The 14,840-nt window shown below is 34.7% G+C and overlaps 1 protein-coding gene across 1 annotated transcript; it reads right to left on the bottom strand.

The window, feature by feature from the left end:
• Nucleotides 1-5,250: 5,250 nt before the first annotated feature.
• Nucleotides 5,251-7,005, bottom strand: LOC107610519 (uncharacterized). Its single transcript, XM_016312568.2, has 2 exons — nt 6,794-7,005; nt 5,251-6,709 (listed from the first exon to the last, which is right to left on the bottom strand). The coding sequence occupies exons 1-2, from the start codon at nt 7,003-7,005 to the stop codon at nt 5,251-5,253; spliced, it is 1,671 nt and encodes a 556-aa protein (XP_016168054.2).
• Nucleotides 7,006-14,840: the final 7,835 nt, after the last annotated feature.

The following is a 14,840-nucleotide window of genomic DNA, read 5'->3' as shown; positions in this document are numbered from 1 at the left end:
GTTAGTGTGAAAAGAAACCAATAACAACTTTTGTTATTCAATATATAATTTATTCTATTGAAAAATAAATTAATATTTTCTAAATTTGTAAATATATTTTCTTCTAATTTCTTACATTGTTTTATTTGATAGTATTTACCATTAAAAAATAGCAAATGACCATACTATTTTACAATATATATGATGTACAAAGTAATTTCTTATCTTAAAATTAATTTTGGTTAGTGAGATAGAATTTAAATTTTTTTTATTTTCTTACTCAAATTTAAATTTAAATTTAAAATTGATTAACAACTCTTTTTTTTAATTTCAATAAAAAAATAAATTGATTAGATACAAAATATTCAGCATTTAATAATTTCAATCATTTAAATTTTAATTACCGAAAATTGGATTAAAAATTAATTATAAACTTAGTAATCGATAATATATATTATATATATTATATTAGTACGTAAATAATAATATCCAATATATTAATTATTTAATTTTTTTGACAGAATTAACGTATAATCTATTGAGGATTGATTTATTATCCAAATTTTTTTTCATAAACTTTGTAATATGTAAAAATAGTGATCTTATTTTTTATTATTATTTAAAAAATTCTTCATAATTTTTTAATTATGTAATTAACTTAATTAATAATCTTTATTATTGCTTTTATACTAAAAAAATATCAATTTATATTATTTACATATTTTTCACTACTAATAAATAAATAAATATTTGTACTATTATACTTGTTATCTTAGATAATGACTTAAGTTATTTATTTTGTATGTTAAATAATATTTTGTATGTTACATTTATTAAATATTAAGATGAAAAAATTATTCAATAAATTATATAAATAATCATTACAGAAAAGAAAAAAAAATTATATATCATATATAATAATTCTTGATATATATAGTGTCATGTATATATTAAAATTATCTATTTTAATTATGTGAGTGATTATTGTTATTTTCACTTTTTTGTTACATTAAAAAATAATATTTAAAACTAAAAAAGAGATAATTAATTTTTTTAACTTAAATTAAAAAATGTCTTGTAAATATTAAGTGTTATAATATTAAAAAATATCCAACTTTTACATATAGTAAGTGTTATAATAGTAAATAGTATAATATTTATTATAACAATGATTCAAAATATTAATCCAAAATATATTTGGGCCTATTAAGACCTCAATGCAAGCAAGATCAACTAAATCCATTGTTAGGGTCTCAAATTCGACTTACGTTCATTATCTTAAATGCCCAATGCAAATGAAGTCGACGTGTCCCCTCTTAAATCGGCTCAGATTGGATCCTGTTGCTAGTTAGATATGGTAACGAGTACTCAGGAGAGCGTGAGAAGCCCCCTTCTCATCCCTCACTCCTATTTAAAAAAAAATGCTCCCGTTCCTTCTCTGTCATTGCAAGTTTATGTTTAATTACCCTTTAGGGAACGCAGATCTCCTCGAGTATCTACAAATATTTTTTAAAAACTTTTGAAAAAAATTAACACAAAAAGACATAATATAATAATCATAAAATAATCAATTCAATATAATTCAACACAATTTATAACATATTCGTTATAAAAAATAACATTTTAAAAGGAAAAAACATAAAAATATATTCCAACATAATAACATAACATAATTTTTTGAGACGATACTGAACGACGTAGTGACAGACTTGAGAGGCAGAGAAAGTGAGTTAGAGAGAGAGGATTGAGGCTGATAATGAGTCTGGAAGAAAAAGGAAGAATTTGAATTGGAGGCAGAAATTAGGGTTACTAAATTCAAGAAATGGATTTATGTATATATAAATTAGGATAAATTAATAATTTTATATTCCCGTATATTTAATAGGTTTTATGAGACGGGTACTTATGTCTATGTCCCCATTAGGGGTGACAAATGGGAAAGCCCGCCATCTGGTGGGCTAGCCCGTCCCGCCCTGCCTAGTAAGGCGATCCTGAATTTCTCCCCCGCCCCGTCTAATGGTACGCTGGCGGGTTTGCGGGTTCTCTTTTTTTTTTATAAACCATTAAATATTAAACAATATATATAATTTCACAACAATTTTAATAAATTTATAATTTCTAAAAATATAAAAAAAATTATAATTTTTAAATTCACACACATTAAAATCTTTATAATTATAAATATGTAATAAACATAATTATAAACCAAATTTATTGAAACAAAATAATAAATCCAATATTGTCCAAAACAAAATAAATATTGTCCAAAATATATAATTAAACATCTTCAAGTTTATAATCAATCAAACATAAAACATAATCCAAAATATAATAGAAAAAATTATATATAATAGAGTAAAATTATATTAATATTTTTATATATTATATATAAATTATAATTCAAATGGTAACTCTGTATTTTTATCCATGTTTGCACTTCTGTATCAGTTTTCTTTGCAACTTTGAAGAGAAAAAATTTACATGAACTCCACATACACTTTATGTTTTCCATTCAATTTCTTTGTTGATCCAAACAATGAAAAATTGATTTTTTTCATCCATTTTTTTCTCCAGCATTTTATTTTCCTACAAATTTTTCTAATCCAAACAATACATAAATAAGTCACATTTTTCATATAACAATAACTTATATTTCACTTGTAAAAACATACGCTAATTAAAAATTTCTATGTAAATTCTATAATTTCACTTGTAATTTCACTTGTATATAAAAATATTTTTATTATAAAAAATAAAAATTATGATAAATATCTCATATATTTGTAAGTAAATTATATACAAATATTTTTTGAAGCATATCACTTTTATTATATGTAAATAACTTAAATACTTTTAAATGTGATTATGATAATTCATTAAGTATTATATTTTTTTACTAATTTATATTTAATAATTTACCTCTAAATTTTAATTATAATAAAAATGTAAGATATGATGCCAAAAAAAAAAGTTAAAGCGACATAAATTTTTTACTAACAAAAAAATATTTTTTATTTTTTATTTTTTAGACAAGTCTCTATTTTTTTAAGTTATACATTTTAATTTATATAAATTAATAACAATTAAATGCACAAAAAAATACTAATTAATAAAGAAATAAAATTTAAGATAAACATGTCTTGAACAAATTGAAATAAAATAAAGACTTTTAATTATGATCATTAATTATAATCACATATATTTACTTCAAGATTTATACTTCGAAAATTCAGCATATTAATATTTTGTATTTTTATGTCTCAATTTTAGACTACCACAAACATTAGTTACTCTCCAATAATAACAATATTTTTAAAAAATTAAACAATTAAATGATCTTAAAATTATATGATAATTTTCAAAATAACAAAATAATTGTACAATTACCTAAAATATAATATTTGTATAATAACTGAAATTTAATTGTCAATATGAACGTAACATATAATATCATTTCGTAATCAAATAAGTGTTTAATCAAAGAATTGAATATTTATATAATAATATGACAAAATAAATTAAAGTTTGAGTTTAACTATAGCAAGTGCTCAAGTTTAAATTTTCATAAATTAATTTATTTTTGTTAAAGTGAATTGCGCAATAAAAAAATTCATAAAAAATTCATATATTAAAGTAGAAAATAATTCATTTATAAATACAAAATTAAAAAAAAATTATTCTTAAAAGTTGAATATACAGGTAAAAAATAAATTATAACTTGCAAAAATTATCTCTAGAATTTATTATAATAAATAATAAAACTGTAAAAATTATGTATCTATATAAATTAAATTATATTAAATTATAAGATATCTAGATATTTAATCAACCTAATTAATTAGTTTGTAACTGATTTAATTTAATAATTTAAAAAAATTGAATAACCTTTTTTAGAAATATACCAATCTAAATAATATATATTAAAGATAAAAAATATATAACTAAATTATATAATACAACATTCTATTCCTAAAAAAATATTTTATAGCAGATCTGATGCCAAAATATTTATCATCATCTGTGGTATAATCTAATTTCACAATTATTTAAACGTTGTTTTTATGAAAAAATCGCATTATTTATTTTGAAAAAAAAATATTTACTCACTATTATAATTTAAATAGAATATAAAATAGATATTAATCCAGTTTCTTTTAATAATTACTGAGTCACAAATATCCATCAACAACATGGGATTTAAGAGCATATAAAAAAAAGTATAATACCTACAACTTTTACACTACCATGATAAAATGATTATCATAAGTCTTTTTAGCATAAATTAAACAGAACAACATATAATAATAAGGAAACAAGCAAATCCAAAGAAGTTATAGAACACCTATCATACACTACGATTATTAGTATTGAGGAAGTTTTAACCATTTATTCTTTTATTAGCTGTCTTTTTATCTACTCTGCACTTTATCTACGAATATATTAAGAACTAAACCTATGCTTTAATCTTTCAAAATCCCATATATTCTTGCCAAATACAATATTATTATGTCTTTTTTCTTTATAGAAACTATAGAATGGAAAAACTGTTGGTAAAAAGATGAGGTTCTCTTATAATATTGTTCGGTAAGTCGGATACCGGACGGGTTGGGTTGATATTCTGATCGAGAAAGGGGGAGTCGTCTGATCACACGTCTCTGGGCTGAGGGTAGGCGAGGTCCCGAACTCTTCGGATGGAAAGGGGGGGTGTCACCTGCAAGGACACTCCGACGCTCAAGTCAGTGAAGTGTGCAGGCGAGTAAAGATAGGATGGTATGTGACGTACCTTGGGGGAAGGGTAGGTCCTTCCCCATATATACCGTATCAGAGGTGGGCCCCGCAAGGGCAGGCCCACCTTCTTCAAGGTCTCCCTTGCACAGCTGTAGCGAAGCTGTCAGGGACGCGTGTCCGGGTCGGCGATCGGGCGCCTTGCTCCTAACCGTTCGGGTCGGGTGGTGCCCCGGTCGGGCCGGCCCACATTCAGTTTAGACTCGGTTCGCCAATTTCCACAGGTATCACCGCGTTGACCCCGTATGTTAGGCGAAAGGGGGTTTCTCCTGTGGAGCTTTGCTCGGTTGTTCGGTAGGACCAGAGGACCGAGGCGAGCTCGTCAGCCCATGCGCCTTTTTTGCTATCTAAACACTTTTTGAGGCCTAGCAGGATGACTTTATTTGCGGACTCCACTTGTCCATTCGTCTGTGGGTGTTTGACGGAGGAGAACTTCTGTTTTATCCCCAGGCCGGCGAGAAACTCTGCAAACTTCTTATCGGTGAATTATGTCCCATTATCCGAAATGACGATTTCTGGGATGCCGAACCGGGTTATCACCTGCCTCCACATTAACTTTCTACAATTGGATGAGGATATGCTGGATAGCGGTTCAGCCTCTATCCATTTGGTGTAGTAGTCGACGGCAACTATGAGGTACTTGACTTGCCCTGGGCCAACCGGGAAGGGCCCCAAGAGGTCGACTCCCCACTGTGCAAAAGGTCGGGAAGACATCAGTAGGCTTAGCTCGGAAGCTGGTGCTCTGTGGAAGTTGGCGTTCTGTTGACACTTGGCGCATTTCTTCACGAATTCTCTGGAGTCATTCATCATTGACGGCCAGTAATATCCAGCTCGGATGAGCTTCCTTGCTAGGGGTTTGCCCCCGATATGGTGGCTGCAGCATCCCTCATGGACTTCTCTGAGCACGTAGTCCGTCTGGTCGGGGTATAGGCACTTCAGCAAAGGTTGGCTAAGTCCCTTTTTGAATAGCTGGTCCTGTATGACCGTGTACTTGGCAGCCTCCCTTCTCAATGCTTTGGCTTCCTTTCCATCCGTAGGGAGTTTGCCGTTTTTCAAGAAATTGGTGATGGGGTCCATCCAGGAGGGGCTCATCGTGGTCAGGTGTAGGGTAACTGTGGGCTCTTTCGCGATGCCTTGAATGAGGGAGCGGTTGCCGGTCCCAGGTTTCGTGCTTGCCAACTTGGATAGGAGGTCTGCTCGTGTGTTTCTTTCCCTTGGGATGTGCTGGACCGTGACCTCCTCAAATTGTTTTCTCAGTTCTTTGACCCTTTCCAAGTATTTTTGTAGCAGCGAGTCTCTGGCTTGGTAGCTTCCATTTACTTGCGCGGTGACGACCTGCGAGTCACTGCATACCTCCAACCTTGTAGCCCCGACTTCCCAAGATAGAACCAAGCCCCCCAGAAGGGCTTCGTATTCTACTTGGTTGTTTGATACGGGAAACTCGAACTTGACTGATTGTTCGTAAATGACTCCGGCCGGGATTTCTAAGATGATCCCGGCGCCCCCGGTCGTCTGGTTGGAAGCCCCGTCCACAAGGAGCTTCCACCGTGTGCCCGTATCCTCGGCTCCGGTTACTTCCACTAGGAAGTCCGCTATCGCTTGCGCCTTGATCGCGTGTCGGGGTTCGTAGCTCAGATCGTATTGGGACAGCTCGATGGCCCAGGTTATCATCCTCCCCGCCAAATCAAGTTTTTGGAGCACCTGACGTATCCCATAGTCCGTTCTCATGACCAATCGGTGGCTCTGGAAGTATTGTCGTAGTTTGCGGGAAGAGATCAAGAGTGCTAGTGCCAATTTTTCCAGCTTGTTGTACCTGAGTTCTGCCCCTTGCAGCGCTTTACTCACGAAGTAGATCGGTTTCTGGGCCTTCCCTTCTTCTCGCACCAGCACCGCTGCAAGCGCTCCTTCTGTTATGGCTAGGTATAGGTAGAGTGGTTCGCCGGCTCTGGGTTTCCCGAGCACATGGGGTGTTGCTAGGATTTTTTTGAAGTGGTTGAATGCCTCCTCGCACGCAGAGGTTCATTCAAACGCTATTCCTTTCTTCATCAGGTTGAAGAAGGGTAGGGCCTTTGCTGCCGATGCACCGAGGAAACGGGACAATGCAGTGAGCCTTCCCGCCTGCCGCTGAATGTCTTTGATGCAACCCGAACTCCTCATCTGGAGTATCGCTTGGCACTTTTCGGGGTTGGCTTCCACTCCCCTTTGGGTTATCATGAAACCCAGGAACTTTTCGGCCTCCATGGCAAAGGCACACTTTAGCGGGTTGAGCCTCATGCCGTGTTGTCGGAGGGATGTGAACACATTCTCCAGGTCGCTTAGGAGGTCTTCAGGTCGGGCGGTCTTTGCGAGGATATCGTCCACGTAGACTTCTACCGTTTTGCCGATAATATTGCTGAATATTTTGTTCATCAGCCTCTGGTACGTCGTCCCTGTGTTTTTCAGACCAAAAGGCATCACCTTGTAGCAGTAAGTCCCTCCTGGCGTTATGAACGCCGTTTTATCCTCATCTGGCCGGTGCATCGGTATCTGGTTGTAGCCGGAGTAGGCATCCATGAAGCTCAGATACCGGTACCCCGCGGCCGCGTCGACGAGTGTATCAATGTTGGGAGGGGGTAGCAGTCCTTGGGACATGCCTTGTTGAGATCAGAGTAGTCTACACACATCCTCCATCTCCCATTGTTCTTTTTTACCAGGACCACATTTGACAACCAGGTAGAATAGTCTAGTTCTCGGATAAACCCTGCTTCAAGGAGGCTGGCCGTTTGTCTGGCCACTTCCTCTGCCCTTTCTTGAGACATTTTTCTTCTTCTTTGAGCCACTGGTTTGGCTTCCGGCCTGATGGCTAGGCGGTGTGACATAAGTCCGGAGTCTATCCCCGGCATATCGGCAGGTGTCCAAGCAAACAAATTGCTATTGGCTCTAATCATTTCCATCAAGGGCTCTTTTAATTCATGGGGGAGGTTCCTATTCATGAACGTGAACTTGTCCTCCGTGTTCCCGACCCTGAACTTTTCCAGGTCCCCTTCTGGTTCGGGCCTGGGCTTGTCGTCAATTCTGGCATCCAGGTCTCGAGAAATACCCCCGATGCTTCCCTAGATTTCTTTCTTAATGAGAGACTGGCATTGTCGCAAGTGACCGCCGTTTCCAGGTCTCCCCTCACAGATCCTACTGACCCCTCTTCAGTTATGAACTTCATTACCAACATCCTCGTACTGATGACTCCTCCTAGGTCGTTGATGGTCTTTCTCCCCAAGATGATGTTGTAGGCGGTGGAGTCTCGTAGGATCACGAACTCCGCCATTATCGTTCTTCTCCCCTGGCCTTGTCCCAATGAGGTCGGCAGGGTGATTATGCCATCCGGCTTGATGAAATGGTCGCCAAGCCCTACGACGCCGTGCTGGTGAGTCTGTAGGTCGGCGTCCCTTAGGCCTAAAGCGTCGAACACATTGCGGAACATGATGTTCGAGTTTGCCCCCCGTATCTACAAGGATTCGCTTGACGAGACCGGTTCCTACTCTGGCCGTTATGACCATGGGAGGGCTCTCTCCAACTTCGTCGAACCATTGATCCTCCGGGCCGAACGAAATGGATGGGTGCTTTCTCGTGCCTCGTGCGGAGGACGAGGATACCGCCAGGACTTTGGCGCCTTTCCTGTGTGCCGACCTTGACCTAGGTACCGCATTCCTAGCTGTTACCACGTTCACTATTGTGAGGCCTTGGTCGTCGTCCTCCGGTTCTTGGCGTCGCTTTGCTGCCCGTGTCCTGTCTTCGCCGTTGTGGTCGCGATTCCGTCTTCTCGGCTCTCTAATGAGATGGGAGAATTCAACTAGCTTTCCATCCCTGATCGCTTGTTCCAATGCATCCTTCAGGTCGAAGCAATCCTGTGTCTTGTGCCCATAGCCCTTGTGATAGTCACAGTAGAGGCTTCGGTTTCCCCCTGTTCGTTCCTTTAGTGGTCGGGGCTTCGACAGGATCCCCTTTTCGGTGATCTGTTGATAAACTTCCATGATTGGTGCAGTAAGGGGAGTGTAATTAGTGAACTTTCTGACCCGAGAGAAAGGCCTGGGTGCTTTGTTCGGACCGCCGTCTCTGGCGTGTTCCTTTTGTCTTTCTCCATTCCCACGGTGCCGGTCTTGATTGTGGGAGGGCTGCCGTTTGTTGGCGGCCATGACTTGGCTGACTTCCTCATCGTTGATGTACTCCCTGGCTACACATTGGATCTCCTGCATTGTCCACACCGACTTCGTGGTGAGGTGCTTTCTGAAGTCCTCGTTCAGAAGTCCGTTTGTCAGGAACAAGCTTGCAACTGAGTCCGTCAGCCCGTCTATTTTCAGGCACTCGTCATTGAATCGGTCTAGGTATTTCTTGATTGGATCTCCGGGCCGCTGGGTCACCCCAAGCAGGTTGATTGGGTGCTTCGCTTTTGCAATTTTAGTCGTAAATTGGGCTAGGAAGGTACGGCTGATGTCCGCAAAACTGGTTACTGAGCCCTGCAGGAGGTTATTGAACTACCGTATCGCAGGTCCCGCCAGGGTGACTGGGAAAGCGCGGCACCTTACCTTGTCTCCCACTCCTTCCAGGTTCATCCTGGTCTCAAAGGCCATGAGGTGTTCCAGCGGGTCTTGCGTTCCGTCATACCTCATGTCCGTTGGCTTGTCAAAGTGCTTTGGCAGCCGGACTTCGAGGATGGAACGATGGAACGGGGTCGCTCCCATTATCATAGGTCCCCGAGTTCTCATTGTTCTCCCTTCGTCGTTCTCCCGACGAGCGTCCTCATGGTCACGATCCGTGGTACGCCGCCTCTTGTGCCTGGTGTAGATGATGGGGTTGTGGCGTCTTCTTGCGCGCCCTCTCTCCCCGGCGCTCTCGGATTCAGCCCGTGGGCTAGCTGTACGTCGGGAGTGGCTCCTCGAGTGAGAACGAGAGTGGCTTTGCTCAGTGGTGTGCTGGTCGTGTTCCCGGTCTGCTAGCCGGCGTTCCAAGTCTTGCATCCTGTGTCGCAGCTCTTGGATCATTCTGGCACTGTTGTCGCCCGTTCCTCCGAAGGGTCATGGAGATCGTGTGGTTCGTCTCGGAGGGGACCTCACGCGCTGTCGAGAGGAAGTCACGGAGGGCTCCCTTTTGCGCTCGGTCTCATGGCCTGTTCCACCTGGGCCCAGTACAACTTCCATTCAGGCCGATCCCCATAGACGGCGCCAATGTTCGGTAAGTCGGATACCGGACGGGTTGCGTTGATATTCTGATCGAGAAAGGGGGAGTCGTCTAATCACACGTCTCTGGGCTGAGGGTAAGCGAGATCCCGAACTCTTCGGATGAAAAGGGGGGTGTCACCTGCAAGGACACTCCGACGCTCAAGTCAGTGAAGTGTGCAGGCGAGTAAAGATAGGATGGTTTGTGACGTACCTTGGGGGAAGGGTAGGTCCTTCCCCATATATACCGTGTCAGAGGTGGGCCCTGCAAAGGCAGGCCCACCTTCTTCAAGGCCTCCCTTGCACAGCTGTAGTGAAGATGTCAGGGACGCGTGTCCGGGTCGGCGATCGGGCGCCTTGCTCCTAACCGTTCGGGTCGGGTGGTGCCCGGGTTGGGCCGGCCCACATTCAGTTTGGGCCAGGCCATAACAAATATATATGACTTTTTATGATAATAAAATAAAAATAAAAAATATGAAATAATATTGTGTATATTTAAGTTAATTTTAATCTTTTTTAATAACCAGATTTGTCATAACGTAATTGATAAATAATGACAGTTAATACAGATTAGATATGTTTTGAGTATGCTATACATTTTATAATTTTGTATAAAACAATATTAGTGTTAATTTATATATTTATTATTGGGTTTTAAAAATAAAAAGTATTTGTATTGTTAGTATTTTTCAAACCTTCCTCAACTCTTACCGTGATTGGGCCTAAAAGATCACCTACCTCATTGGAATCCAATCAATTTTCATTTGATAGTGCTGTACATTCACATAATCATAGGTGAATTAACTTTAGCGAGATAACAATATGGTATTTAGTTACTACATAAGTATTTTTATATATAGAATTATTAATCAATTATGTATAGCTTCTGATAAAAATAATACAACATGGATATTGTTTCTTAGGTAAAAGATAACAGATTGACAAAAAAAATTAATTACAATGGGTATATTCATTTTAAAAAATATTTTTTTATGTAATATTATAAAAAATATCATGGTCACCCCGAATTATTAGAAGTTCAACTTCCATCGAGAGCAGTAGAATGCCTAAGTTGAGACATTTTCAGACTATAATATTTATCAAATAAATAATTAATAAAACACTCATCCATACCTTCTCATTTTGAGTACATTTATACATAAAAAAAAGTTAAAATAGCAGAAGCAATAAAAATAGTGATTTTTATAATTTTATGTGGTTATCTATATATAAAAGAGCAAAAGACCATGATTATCTAACAAAATTAATTTTATTTATTGCATTCAATTTGAATAATTAAAATATCATCTTATTTTTATTTAGTCCTTAATTCACATGATTTAAATTTAGCTCAATAAATATGATTTAATTTAATTAGGGTAAAGTATATTTTTTGTCCCTAAAGTTTGGTCAAAGTTTCAAAAATACCCCTAAGTTTTATTTTGTTTCAATTTTGTCCCAAAAATTTTCGATTTGCATCAAATATACCCTAAACGGCTAAATTTTCAAAAAATTTAAGACTAATCTAACAATAATACATGAAAATTATGCTTGATTTGCTTGTGTTGAGGGTTGTTCTTATGATATTGTTATTGAATTAATCTTAAATTTTTTGAAAAATTAGCTGTCAGGGGTATATTTGATACAAATCGAAAACTTTTGGAACAAAATTGAAACAAAATAAAACTTAGGGGTATTTTTGAAACTTTTGTTAAACTTTAGGGATAAAAAGTATACTTTACCCATTTAATTATTAGTGAAAAATATCTCGAGAACCTAGTTTATTCATAGATTTATTATTTTAATAATTAATTAATTAATCTAATTAATTAATACAGATAATTAGTATAATTAATTTTATTTAATAAATTACAAAATACTAATAGAATATTAAAAGAAATAAATTCAAAAATACTACCAAATTAAATTGATATAAATTATAATAAATTATGTGATATTTAAATATATAATCAAATTAATTAGTTGATATAGTTAATTTATCATAATAAATTATATTTAATGAGTTAAAAGAAATAAATTACTAAACACTCTTATAAACATGTCACGTCAACTCCATCATTAAGCGCAGAAACCTGATTTTTATATAATAGAATAGATAATAAATAGAATATATGAGAATATGATATGTGACCTATTTTAATTATGAAATTGCTATTATATAATAGATTTTTTATGAATTCTTATTGTTTGTTCGTTGCTAATTTTTACATAATTACTTAATAATTTTCGCTTATGAAACTATCAACTACCTAACATTATGATTTAATTAATAAAAACGATACCATTAATATTTTTTCATAAGTCTTGTTTTTATTTATAGTTAGAAAATAGCAATAAATAAATTTATTTCCTTAATAAATGTTAATTTTATTGTCAAATTCTATATTACCTTTAAAATTTTAGCGTAATTGAGTTTAATTTCTACATTTTGAAATGAATTTACACGAAAAAATTAATGTGTAAATCACATTATTATTACAAAATTACTTTTTTAATATAATTAGTGGTGCTTATTTGAACCATTAAATTTAGCTTCTAATGATATTAAAGTTAACCTATTTTATTATCTTGTGCCTTCAAAGAATTTATACGACTGACATAAAAATATAACAATTGAAAAAAAAATCATTACAATGGGTATATTAATTTTAACAAATATTCTTCTATACTATAAAAAAATACATTTGCCACTTTGAATTGCTACAGGTCAATTTAATTTCTATCCACAGTAGTAGAATGTCTAAATTGAGATATATTCATCAAACAAACAATCAATAAAACACTCATCCATACTTTCTCATTTTGGGTACATTTATATATAAAAGAAATTATACATAAAGAAAAAAAAGAAGAAAAAAAGAGTTGAAATTGAAAGAGCGATAAAAATCACGATTCTTATAATTTTGTGTGGCCATCTATATATAGTAGACAAGACAACTATGATTATCTAATAAAATTAATTTGTATTTATTACACTCAACTTGAATAAGTAAGAAATTATCTTATTTTAATTTAGTCCTTAATTCACATAATTTGAATTTAGCTCAATATATATGATTTGATTTGATTTAATTATTAGTTGAAAATATGTCAATTGCCTATTTTATTCATAGATTTTTTATTTTAATGACTAATAAATTAATCAAATTAATTAATTAGTACATACAATAAATTTAGTTTAATAAATTAAAATAAATAAATTAAAAAATGCTAACAGAATATTAAAATAAATAATTTAGGAAATACTACCAAATTAAATTGATATAAATTATAATAAATTACATGATATTTAAATATCTAATCAAATCAATTAGTTGATATAGTTAGTTTATCGTAATAACTTGTATTTAATGAGTTAAAAGAAGTAAATCAGAAAACACTCTTAAGTACAGAAATTCAATTTTTATATAATAGAATAGATAGAATAGATTATTATTTTGATCCTCAAAGATTCTATTTTTGACAAAATAAGCATTGAAAGAAAAAAATGATATTTTGAAGTGGTTCAAAAACAAAGGTGGTTTTTCAATATCTTTCTATCTTTCGAAAAAAAAAAAATATATCGGCCAGCTTGTATCCACTTAACAAAAGTGTTTTTCGTCCTTTTCCGTCTTTCTAATTGTCCATAACAAACTATTTCTCTGTGTTTAACAAAACGGCCCTAAAGACGCACCATCGATTGGGCAATCATTTTTTTGTAGATTCTTTTCTTATTTTACTTTTCAGCTTTGGTCCAAAGTTTGAATCAGTAGTACCATGGTCCAATAATGTTTAGCCCAAAAAGAAAATGTGTCTATATCTGAGTTTGTTACTTTGACGTTGATCAAGACCAAAAATGAAGCTTTGAAGTTGACCAAAAACAAAAGAACAGGTAATCAGGTATCACTCTGGAGTTCTACTGAGTTCAGGGTTTCAGACCATAAATGTTCACGAGTCATAGATAATGAGCCAAGAGAATTATGCATCTCATATTCTTAATAGTAAGAAACTTATGCATAATTAATTTTAGTTAAAAACCTATATGCTACAAAGAAAATAGTTAGCCTATTTGTTCTATATTCTTAAATTTAAGAATGAGAAGACAGAAGAAATTAAAATTTATAGAAATCACAATCATCTCAGTCTTATACAAATAGAAAAATATTTAAAGAGTTACTTATTTGAACGGAGAAAATTATGTATCTCATAGCTTCAATTGTCAGAAAATTATGCATAACTAATTTGGTTAAAAAATTAAGTGTTCTCTCGAAAATAGTAAGTTTATTTGTCATTTACCCTTAAGAAGATGAAAGAAATTAAAATTTGTAGATGTCACAATCAACTCAATGTTTATATCGAACAAAAAATAGAAAAAAAAAAAAAAAGGGCAAGAGTTAAGACATCAATCCAAAATCGAAGAATTGCTTACTGGGAAACATGATTCCTAAGCTTGACAACAACATGCATGGCCGAGATTGAAAAGGAGAAAAAAAATATAAATAGCATTGCTTCCTGTCACATAGTTACATAGGAAGACAAAGAAGCAAGTATGGAAGCAATTGAAGTAATGAATGCTAGAAAGAAGCATAGAAGAAGCAACAAAGAACACAAGGACACATAGGAGCATACCATAGACTCACTAAGCAATAAATTCAAGAAACACAGGGAACACAAAAAGTGTTACAAAGGTTGGTAGTAGGTTCTAAGGAAGACAAAGCACACAGAGATAACTCACTTCATCACATATCTAAAATTTCATCAACCACCTTGTGGCTCTACCCATTGAAAAGAAAATGGCACTGAAGAAAATTATTCGCGGTCCATTTGGGAAATGGCTTTACCTTAAACATACCCAATTGTTGAGTCCGTTTCTGCTTTGCTTTCCTC

The sequence above is a fragment of the Arachis ipaensis genome, chromosome B8 (assembly GCF_059453495.1).
Source record: "Arachis ipaensis isolate K30076 ecotype BB chromosome B8, ASM5945349v1, whole genome shotgun sequence".
Taxonomy (NCBI): domain Eukaryota; kingdom Viridiplantae; phylum Streptophyta; class Magnoliopsida; order Fabales; family Fabaceae; genus Arachis; species Arachis ipaensis.
Note: the sequence above shows the minus strand (reverse complement) of the source record. Positions and strands in the feature narration are given on the sequence as shown.

What these genes read in the sequence shown, in the direction of transcription:
- LOC107610519 (XM_016312568.2), bottom strand. Translation starts at nt 7,005, where the DNA reads ATGGAGGCCGAAAAGTTCCTGGGTTTCATGATAACCCAAAGGGGAGTG. An exon ending in CTGATGAAGAAAGGAATAGC is followed by an intron (nt 6,710 to 6,793) that starts GTTTGAATGAAC and finishes CGGGAAACCCAG; the next exon opens with AGCCGGCGAACCACTCTACC.